This window comes from Cricetulus griseus, chromosome 3, assembly GCF_003668045.3.
Source record: "Cricetulus griseus strain 17A/GY chromosome 3, alternate assembly CriGri-PICRH-1.0, whole genome shotgun sequence".
NCBI classification, from domain to species: domain Eukaryota; kingdom Metazoa; phylum Chordata; class Mammalia; order Rodentia; family Cricetidae; genus Cricetulus; species Cricetulus griseus.
In genome coordinates this window covers 222,018,853-222,029,936 of record NC_048596.1, presented here as the reverse complement: position 1 = coordinate 222,029,936, position 11,084 = coordinate 222,018,853, and the positions used below count along the sequence as shown (strand labels likewise).

Here is an 11,084-nt window from a genome sequence, read left to right as displayed (position 1 = left end):
GCAAGAGTTTCAAGGTATTTTGGGGGCTTCATAACCTTATACAAGCACCAAGAATACCACCCAACATTCTATTATTCTATTTTTTCATTTTAGAAAGGCACACACGCATTCCTTTAAAAATATAAAACATACAGGGCTGGGAAAATGATTCAATGGGTCAGATGCTGCAAAAGCAAGAGGACTCAAGTTCAAAAAGCTGTAAAAGCTGGGATGTAGAAGCTGGGATGTCTAAGTAAGCCTGTACACCCACTGAGGTGTGGAGACAGGTGGATCCTGGGAGCTCACTGGAGAGTTAGACTACTGGAAACTGGAGATTTTGAGTTGAGTAAGGTACTGTACTTCAAAAAATAAGGTGGAAAGCATTAGAGGAAGACATCCACTGTTCTCCTCTAGCCACCAAACTTGCACACACACATCTACAGGAACCTGCACTCACATGTATACCTCCCTATACAGAGACACACATATATACATGATTAAAAATAAAACTGAATCTTAAACATTTGAGTTTTTTCAGTTTACATTCCAACCACAGTTCTCTCTCCCAACCTCCTCTTGCCCCTCCTCACCTCCTCCCACTCCCCTGCTCCCCCAGCCCACCCCCACTCTACTCCTCCTCATGGGTAAGGGCTCCCATGAGAAGTCAACACAGTCTGGCACAATAGGTTGGGAAGGGCCAGGCCCCTCTCCCATGCATTAAGGCTGAGCATGGCATTCCACTATAGGGAATGGACTCCAACGAGCTAGCTCATGAACCAGGTTTGTATAGTGGTCCTACTGCCAGAGGACCCTCTGATAGTCCAAGCTTCACACCTGTCTCCCAAATATGGAGGGCCTAGTTCAGTCCCCTAGAGTCTCCACAGTTGTAGGTCTATAGTTCATGAGCTTCCACAAGCTTGATGCATTTGTCTCTGTAGATTTCTCCATCATTGTCTTGACCCACCGTGCTCATATATTCCTTCCTCTCTCTCTCATTGACTGGATTCCCAGAGCTAAGCCTGGTTCTTGATTGTTGATATCTGTATTTGGTTCCATCAATTACTGGATGAAGGCTCTGTGATGATAGTTGGGGTATTCATCAATCTGATTACAGGGGTAGCCCAGTTCAGGCATCCTCTTTAGTATTGCTAGGGGTATTAGCTGGGGTCCTCCTTGTGGATTCCTGGGAGTTACACTAGTAGCAGTTTTCTCCATAAGCCCATAGTGACTCTGTCTATTAAGATATCTCTTTCTCTATTGAGAATTCTCTATTTAGTTCTGCACCCCACTTTTTAATTTCATTGTTTGCTGTTTTGGTGACTAGCTTTTTGAGTTCATTGTATATTTTGGAAATCAGCCCTCTGTCAGATGTAGGGTTAGTGAAGATCTTTTCCCATTCTGTGGGTTGCTGTTTTGTCTTGCTGACTGTGTCCTTTACCTTACAGAAGTTTCTTAGTTTCAGGAGGTCCCATTTATTAATTGTCGATCTCAATGTCTGTGGTACTGGTGTTATGTTCAGGAAGCAGTCTCCTGCACCAATTCATTCAAGGGTACCTCCCACTTTCTCTTCTAAGAGATTCAGTGTGGATTTATGTTGAGGTCTTTGATTCATTTGGACTTAAGTTTTGTGCATGATGATAGATATGGATCTGTCTACAATCTTCTACATGTCGCATCCAGTTATGCCAGCACCATTTGTTGAAGATTCTTTCTTTTTTTCCATTGTATAATTTTAGCTTCTTTGTCAAAAATCAGGTGTTTGAGGTGTGGGGGTTAATATCAGGGTTTTCAATTCAATTCCATTGGTCTGTCTGTTTATTTTTGTGCCAATACCAAGCTGTTTTCAGGACTATGGCTCTATAGTAAAGTTTGAAGTCAGGGATGGTGATGACTCTAGAAGTTTCTTTATTGTACAGGGTTGTTTTGGCTATCCTGGGTTTTTGTTTTTCCATATAAAGTTGAGTATTGTTCTTTCAAGGTCTGTGAAGAACTGTGTTGGGATTTTGATGGGGATCGTGCTGAATCTGTAGATTGCTTTTGGCAAGATTGCCATTTTTACTATGTTGATCCTACCTATCCAAGAGCATGGGAGATCTCTCCATCTTCTGGTATCTTCTTTAATTTCTTTCTTTAAAGACTCAAAGTTCTTAATGTACAGGTCTTTCACTTATTTGGTTAGTGTTACCCCAAGATATTTTATGTTGTTTGTGGATATGGTGAAGGGTGATGTTTCTCTTATTTCTTTCTCATTGTATTTATCATCATAGTAGGTCTACTGATTTTTTTGAGTTAATTTTGTATCCTGCAACTTTGCTGAAGGTATTATCAGCTGTAGGAATTCCCTGGTAGAGTTTTTCAGGTCACTTATATAAACTATCATATCATCTGCAAATAGTGAAAGTTTGACTTCTTCCTTTCCAATTTGTATCCCCTTGATCTCCTTTTCTTGCCTTATTGCTCTAGCTAGACCTTCAAGAGATACGGAGAGATATGGAGAGAGTGGGCCACCTTGTCTTGTTCCTGATTTTAGAGGGATTGCTTTGAGTTTCTCTCCTTTAGTTTGATGTTGGCTCTTGATTTGCTGTTGAAAGACCCCTGTCCCTTAGCCCTTTCTTTCTCAAGTTTGTCTCCTCTTCCTCCTGTTGGCGGCTTCCCCGATCCTCACCCCCGGCGGCCTTCCCCCGCCACCCGCTGCACGCCCGGCCCGAGAACAAGCACCGGGTGGGCCGGCCCGAGAATGAGCACCAGGTGGGCCAGCCCGAGAACGAGCACCGGGTGGGCCGGCACGAGGGCGAGCACCAGGTGGGTCGGCACGAGAACAAACACCAAGTGAGCCGGCCTGGAGCCCTGCCCCTGAGCCCCCGCCCGAAGAGAAACACTCCGTCCCAAGGTCTCCGCCCCCAAGGTCAGCCATCAGGAAGGGGGGGGGAATTGAGTCTGCTGTACCAGACACCAGACACCAGACCTTGAGAATATGCTGATCTGGAATGGCTCTGTGTCTCATTTGAACCATCCAATAGAAATAATTCTGTATTTCGCCTCATTTGAAAGACTCTATGTTTCACCTCATTTGAATAACTCTGTACTTTGCCTCATTTGAATAACCCTGTATAGCGCCTCATATACATTGACCAATGGGAATAGCTCTGTACAATGCCTCATTAGAATTATCCAATAGAATCCCTGCTCCTAGCTTGCGCCTTTTTCCCTATATAAGGACCCCTTTCCCTTGGCTCGGGGCGCTTAGCCACACAGAAGCTAAGTCTCCCGGGTACCCGCGTCTCCAATAAAGCCTCTTGTTTTTGCATCCAAGTTCGTGGCCTCGCTGATTCCTGGGTGTGGGTCTCCCTCTACGAAAGTACCTCTTCGGGGGTCTTTCATTTGGGGGCTCGTCCGGGATTAGAGACCCCCACTCAGGGACCACCGACCCACGTTTGGGAGGTAAGTGTTGTGCGGATCCGCTGTTTTGTCTTGTCTGGTCTGAGTCCGTCTTGTGAATTGCACTTGCGTTTGTAGTATACAGCTGTGTACATTTGTATTTGGCGGCTCCGAGAGGAACTGACGAGTTCGGACTCCCGACCGCGGCTCCAGGAGACGTCCTGGTAGCGTTTGAAGCCCTCGGAGTGAGGGATTTGTATTTTGAACTTGGGAAGCCCTCGGCGTGAGAGATTTGTACTTTGAACTTAGATCTATGACTGGACATTTTCCCAGTCTCTTTGGAGAAGGCCCTCGGCTTGAGGGATTTGCAATCTTTACTGGGGACGAAGAAGGAGGGCCCCCTTTTTCGACCCCCTCTCAATTCTTACTGTCGACTCTCTGTCGAAACCACGCTGCGAAAGTCTGTTCTGTGTTATTCGGTCTTTGTCTTGTAGCTATCATTTGTGTCCTCCTAAGCCTAGAAACTATGGGGCAAACTGTCACCACTCCTTTGTCCCTAACACTCTCGCACTGGAGAGATGTACAGGAATATGCTCATAACCAATCTGTTGATGTGCGTAAACGCAAATGGATTACTCTTTGTTCTTCAGAATGGCCGACCTTTGACGTAGGCTGGCCGCGAGATGGTACCTTTAACCCCCAGACTATATTCTAGGTAAAAGAGAAGATTATGGATCCTGGACCACACAGGCATCCCGATCAAGTGGCTTATATCGTCACTTGGGAGGCTTTGGTTCAGGACCCCCCTCCCTGGGTACATCCTTTCTTACATCCCAAGGGCCAACCTCAGTATTGGCCATTCTCAGCATCGGACCTCTATAACTGGAAAAATAATAATCCTTCTTTTTCTGCAGACCCCGTGAGGCTGACATCTCTCATAGAGTCGGTCCTCACGACTCACCAACCCACCTGGGATGATTGTCAGCAGCTGTTGCAGGTCCTCTTAACCTTGGAGGAGAAACAGCGCGTGCTACTAGAAGCACGAAAGAATGTCCCAGAAGCAAACGGGCAGCCCACCCAGCTGCCCAATGAAATTGATGCAGCTTGCCCTCTTGAAAGACCTGAATGGGATTTTACCACCGAAGCAGGTAGGACCCATCTGCGTCTCTATCGCCAGTTGCTTGTAGCGGGTCTCCGGGGGGCAGGACGCCGACCCACTAATTTGGCCCAGGTGAAGCAGATAATACAGGGTGCGGAGGAATCACCTGCCGCTTTTCTAGAGAGATTGAAAGAAGCGTACAGGATGTATACTCCCTATAATCCGGAAGATCCAGGTCAGGCCACCAACGTTTCTATGTCCTTTATTTGGCAATCAGCCCCGGACATAAGAAACAAGCTTCAAAGGCTAGAAAATTTACAGGGATATACACTCCAAGATTTGTTGAAGGAAGCAGAACGTATTTTTAATAAGAGGGAAACACAGACAGAAAGAGAAGAACGTTGGAGGAAGGAAACCCAGGAGAGAGAGGAAAGACTAAGACAGGAAGCAGAGGAAAAAGAGGTTGCGAGAGACCGTAAGCAGAATAAAGAAATGAGCAGGCTATTGGCCACAGTAGTGACAGGCCAGAGACAGAATAGACAGAGGGATGACAGAAGGGGGCCCCACCTGGACAGGGACCAATGTGCTTACTGTAAAGAAAAAGGACATTGGGCAAGAGAATGCCCTAAGAACCCCCGGGCCAAGCTTCCACGGCCAAGGGCTTCTGACCTCCTGAACCTAGAAGATTAGAGGAGTCAGGGCCAGGAGCCCCCCCCTGAGCCCAGGATAACACTGCAAGTCGGGGGGCATCCGGTCACCTTCCTAGTCGATACAGGGGCACAACATTCCGTTCTGAATCGGTCACCCGGACCCCTGAGTCACCGGACTGCATGGGTACAGGGAGCTACAGGCGGAAAGCAGTACCATTGGACTACAAATCGGCAGCTCCAGCTCGCGACCGGTAAGGTTATGCATTCTTTCCTCCATGTGCCAGATTGCCCCTACCCCTTACTAGGACGGGACCTATTGACCAAATTAAAAGCTCAAATACACTTTGAGAGGTCAGAAGTCAAAGTCACAGGGCCAGAGGGAATTCCCCTTACCATCTTGACAATGTCCATAGAAGATGAATATAGACTCCATGAAAAGAGGACTAACTCGAACAATCAGGAAACCCTTGACCACTGGCTTGCGGAATTTCCCCAAGCCTGGGCTGAAACAGGAGGAATGGGCCTTGCCATTAACCAGGCCCCAATTATAGTAACCTTAAAAGCTGCCATCCTTCCTGCATCCGTCAGACAGTATCCAATGCCTAAAGAAGCCCGTGAAGGAATTCGGCCACATATTAAAAGGTTACTTGAACAAGGGATTCTGGTGCCCTGTAAATCTCCTTGGAACACACCCTTGTTACCCGTTAGGAAGCCGGGAACTAATGACTACAGGCCAGTGCAGGATCTGAGAGAAGTCAATAAAAGGATAGAGGACATACACCCTACTGTCCCCAACCCTTACAATTTGCTGAGTGGATTGCCACCTAACTATACCTGGTACACAGTCTTAGATCTTAAAGACGCTTTCTTCTGCCTCCGCCTGCATCCCACCAGCCAGCCTATATTTGCCTTTGAATGGCAGGACGCGGCCCTTGGAATCTCTGGGCAGCTGACTTGGACTAGGCTACCTCAAGGGTTTAAGAACAGCCCTACCCTTTTTGATGAAGCTTTACATCAGGACCTGGCAGAATTCCGGGTTAGGTACCCCGCTCTAATCCTCTTACAATATGTAGATGACATTCTCCTGGCAGCCAAAACCAAAGGGGAATGCAAGGAAGGCACTCAAGCCCTCCTCCAGACTCTTGGGAGCCTAGGGTACCGGGCATCCGCCAAGAAGGCCCAGATATGTCAGAAACAGGTGACCTATTTAGGATACAAGATAAAGGATGGACGGCGATGGCTAACGGAAGCCCGTATGCGAGCCATCTTAGACATTCCCACCCCACAAAATCCCCGCCAACTGAGAGAGTTCTTGGGAACGGCAGGCTTCTGCCGCCTATGGATCCCCGGGTTTGCCGAAATGGCGGCTCCCCTCTACCCCCTCACTCGGCCAGGGGTTGCTTTTAAATGGGAAGAGCCCCAAAAGAAAGCCTTCACCGACATCAAAAAGGCTCTCCTTGAATCACCAGCCCTGGGTCTACCGGACTTAGCTAAGCCATTTGAACTTTTTATAGATGAGAAAGAGGGCTATGCTAAGGGAGTCCTCACCCAAAAACTGGGGCCTTGGAGAAGGCCCACTGCATACCTCTCCAAGAAATTGGATCCTGTGGCATCGGGATGGCCACCCTGCCTTCGAATGATTGCCGCTATAGCCCTGCTGGTAAAAGATTCTCACAAGCTAACCTTGGGGCAGCCTTTGACCATACATGCCCCTCATGCAGTTGAGGCAGTCATCAGACAGCCTCCAGACAGATGGCTTACTAATGCCCGAATGACTCATTACCAGACTATGCTGTTAGACAAAGACCGGGTCCACTTCGGGCCTTTGGTGACTCTGAACCCAGCCACCCTGCTCCCCCTCCCTGGGGAGCCCGAGGCTCATGATTGCTTACAGGTATTGGCCGAGGCCCATGGGGCGAGATCCGACCTGACTGACCAGCCTCTACCCAGCCCGGACCACATCTGGTTCACGGATGGAAGCAGCTTTTTGCATCAAGGAGAACGAAGGGCGGGCGCGGCAGTCACCACAGAGAATCAGGTCATCTGGGCCCAGGCACTCCCCCCTGGAACTTCCGCGCAGAGGGCAGAACTCATAGCACTCACGCAGGCTCTAAAATTGGCAGAAGGTAAGAGGCTCACCGTGTATACAGACAGTCGTTATGCCTTCGCCACTGCCCATATACATGGAGAAATTTACAGACGGAGGGGGCTGCTTACCTCCGAAGGGAAAGACATTAAAAATAAGGAGGAAATCCTCGCTCTCTTAAGGGCTCTTCATCTGCCCGCCGCCTTAAGTATCATACATTGCCCTGGACACCAAAAAGGGGATTCTTTTGAAGCAAGGGGCAATCGAAGGGCAGACTTGGCTGCCCGAGAGGCGGCCCTGACCACAGACACCACTAACCTCCTGGCTCTAGAGCCCACCAACGACCATCCCTCCCCCTCATGGGACTATGAACAAAGAGACATCCAAACCCTAGAGAAATTGGGAGCCACAAAGGAACCAAACGGGGATTGGACTTATGAAGGAAAGACTGTCATCCCCTACCGGGTAACCAAGTACCTAGTGACATTTTTACATAAGATGACACATCTGAGCTCCAAGAAGATGCGGGAGCTCCTCGAACGAGAAGAGGAATTCAATTTCCTTTTGGGGAAGAATGATATTCTAAAACAGGTAACTGAGCAATGTGATGCGTGCGCCCGAGTCAACGCATCCAGACTGAAGCTTCCTCCCGGGAACCGGGTCAGAGGCTACCGGCCCGGAACACATTGGGAGATAGATTTCACTGAGATTAAACCAGGTAAATATGGATACAAGTATCTATTAATTTTTGTAGACACCTTTTCAGGATGGGTTGAAGCCTTCCCTACTAAACATGAAACAGCCAAGATCGTTACTAAGAAATTGCTTGAAGAAATCTTTCCCCGTTATGGGATGCCTCAGGTACTGGGAACAGACAATGGGCCCGCCTTCGTCTCCCAGGTAAGTCAGTCAGTGGCCACCTTGTTGGGGATTGATTGGAAATTACATTGTGCTTATAGACCCCAAAGTTCAGGACAGGTAGAAAGGATGAATAGAACAATCAAGGAGACTTTAACAAAATTGTCGCTTGCAACTGGCACTAGAGACTGGGTCCTCCTACTCCCCCTAGCACTCTACCGCGCTCGTAATACCCCTGGACCACATGGGCTCACACCCTTTGAGATCCTGCATGGAGTACCTACTCCTATCATTAACTTTCTTGATCAAGATGTCTCAGATTTTGCTAACTCCCCTTCTCTCCAAGCTCATTTACAGGCCCTCCAACTAGTACAACGGGAGGTCTGGAAACCCCTTGCTCAAGCTTATAAAGACCAGAGGGACCATCCCACCATCCCCCATTCCTACCAGATCGGGGACACCGTTTGGGTCCGGCGTCACCAGGCCAAGAACCTTGAACCCCGCTGGAAGGGACCCTACATCGTTTTGCTTACCACTCCCACCGCACTCAAGGTAGACGGCATTGCAGCTTGGATACATGCTTCACATGTAAAGCCAGCCCGACCCACCGATTCAGCCACTGCATCAGAATGGACCGCACACCGCACTCAAAATCCTTTAAAGATAAGACTCTCTCGTACACCCTCCTGTTGATTGGTTGTCTGTTTACCCCCCATGTAGCAACTAACCCCCACAGGGTTTATAATATCACCTGGAAAATAGCCAATCTAGGGACCGGGGAAATAGCCAACCTCAGCACTTATATAGGGACTCTACATGATGGGTTCCCTCCTCTCTATGTCGACCTATGTGACTTAGTAGGGTCTGATTGGGATCCCTCTGACCAGGAACCATTCCCAGGGTACGGATGCCACCACCCTGGGGGAAGGATAGGAACAAGAAGCAAGGATTTTTATGTTTGCCCCGGCCATAAACCAACTCATGGCTGCGGGGGGCCACAGGAAGGGTACTGTGCAAGATGGGGATGTGAAACCACAGGGGAGGCTTACTGGAAACCCTCTTCCTCTTGGGATTTCATCACTCTCAAACGGAGGGAGATCCCAGGGTACGCAGGGAAAGGACCATGGAGATGTGGGCAAAGAGCCTGCGGACCCTGTTATGATAGTGCCGGAGGGGGAGGTTTTCAAGGCGCCACCCCCGGAGGAAAATGCAACCCTCTCATCCTAAGGTTCACAGATGCTGGAAAAAGGACTACTTGGGATAGTCCTAAAGTCTGGGGACTCCGGCTGCACCGAGCAGGGAAAGATCCGGTGACCTTATTCTCCCTGTACAGACAAATTACTCCCCTAAGCCAACAATCAGTCGGGCCAAACACAGTAATAGCGGACCAGAGAGCCCCAACCCAATTTCAAGTCCCTGAACCCCCTACCGTTCCTAAAGCTATCACTCCTACACCAGGTGCTGTCACCTTCTCCCCCACCCCAGACGCCCTAAACATCGAGATAACCAGAGACCCTCCAGGTACCGGAGATAGATTATTACAATTAATCCAAGGAGTTTACCAAGCCTTAAATTTTTCAGACCCCAACAAGACTCAGGAATGCTGGTTATGCCTAGTTTCCCGGCCCCCATATTATGAAGGCGTGGCAATACTGGGCAACTACTCCAACCAGACCTCAGCACCTACCAGTTGTGGAGCTGCTATGCAGCACAAGCTCACAATATCTGAGGTCTCAGGAAAGGGGCTATGCATAGGCAGGATTCCTCCCTCACATCAAGAATTATGTAACCAAGTAGAGCCATTATCTCAGGACAGCCGATACCTTGTTGCCCCTTATGGAACTTATTGGGCTTGCAGTACTGGGTTGACTCCCTGTGTCTCTACCACTGTTCTCAACACCACCATTGACTTTTGTATATTGATAGAACTTTGGCCCAAAGTCACATACCACCAACCTGAATATGTTTACAGCGTACTAGAGAAATCAACCCGATATAAGAGGGAGCCAATATCCTTTACCGTGGCCCTATTATTAGGAGGAATAACAGTGGGGGGCATAGCAGCCGGCATAGGGACCGGAACCGTTGCCCTACAGGGAATTAATCATTTTAAGCTTCTACAACAAGCCATGCACACGGATATCCAGGTCCTAGAAGAGTCAGTCAGTGCACTCGAGAAATCCTTAACATCACTCTCTGAGGTGGTCCTGCAGAACAGACGAGGATTAGATTTATTATTTTTACAGGAAGGAGGGCTATGTGCTGCCCTCAAGGAAGAATGCTGCTTTTATGCAGATCATACAGGAATAGTTAGGGACAGCATGGCCAAACTCAGGGAAAGGCTAAAACAGAGGCAACAGCTATTTGAGTCTCAACAAGGATGGTTCGAAGGATGGTTCGCTAAGTCCCCCTGGTTGACTACCCTTATATCCACGCTCAAGGGACCTCTGGTTATTCTATTTTTGATCCTCATATTTGGTCCCTGCATTCTGAACAAACTGACTCAATTCATCAGAGAACGACTATCTGTTGTACAGGCCTTAGTCTTAACTCAACAATACCATCAACTAAAGCAAATAGATCCAGAGTATCCAGAGACCTCTGAATGAAAGATTCCATTCAGTTACAAGAGAAATGGGGGAATGAAAGACCCCTGTCCCTTAGCCCTTTCTTTCTCAAGTTTGTCTCCTCTTCCTCCTGTTGGCGGCTTCCCCGATCCTCACCCCCGGCGGCCTTCCCCCGCCACCCGCTGCACGCCCGGCCCGAGAACAAGCACCGGGTGGGCCGGCCCGAGAATGAGCACCAGGTGGGCCAGCCCGAGAACGAGCACCGGGTGGGCCGGCACGAGGGCGAGCACCAGGTGGGTCGGCACGAGAACAAACACCAAGTGAGCCGGCCTGGAGCCCTGCCCCTGAGCCCCCGCCCGAAGAGAAACACTCCGTCCCAAGGTCTCCGCCCCCAAGGTCAGCCATCAGGAAGGGGGGGGAATTGAGTCTGCTGTACCAGACACCAGACACCAGACCTTGAGAATATG

At 49.0% G+C, this 11,084-nt stretch overlaps 1 protein-coding gene across 1 annotated transcript; it reads left to right on the top strand.

The window, feature by feature from the left end:
• The first annotated feature begins 8,652 nt into the window (after positions 1-8,652).
• On the top strand, positions 8,653-10,674 carry LOC113834624 (MLV-related proviral Env polyprotein-like). Its single transcript, XM_027405195.2, has one exon. The coding sequence runs from the start codon at positions 8,680-8,682 to the stop codon at positions 10,657-10,659; it is 1,980 nt and encodes a 659-aa protein (XP_027260996.1). The 5' UTR covers positions 8,653-8,679; the 3' UTR covers positions 10,660-10,674.
• Positions 10,675-11,084: the final 410 nt, after the last annotated feature.

Coding starts and splice junctions, on each gene's coding strand:
- LOC113834624 (XM_027405195.2), top strand. CDS start 8,680: ATGGACCGCACACCGCACTCAAAATCCTTTAAAGATAAGACTCTCTCG.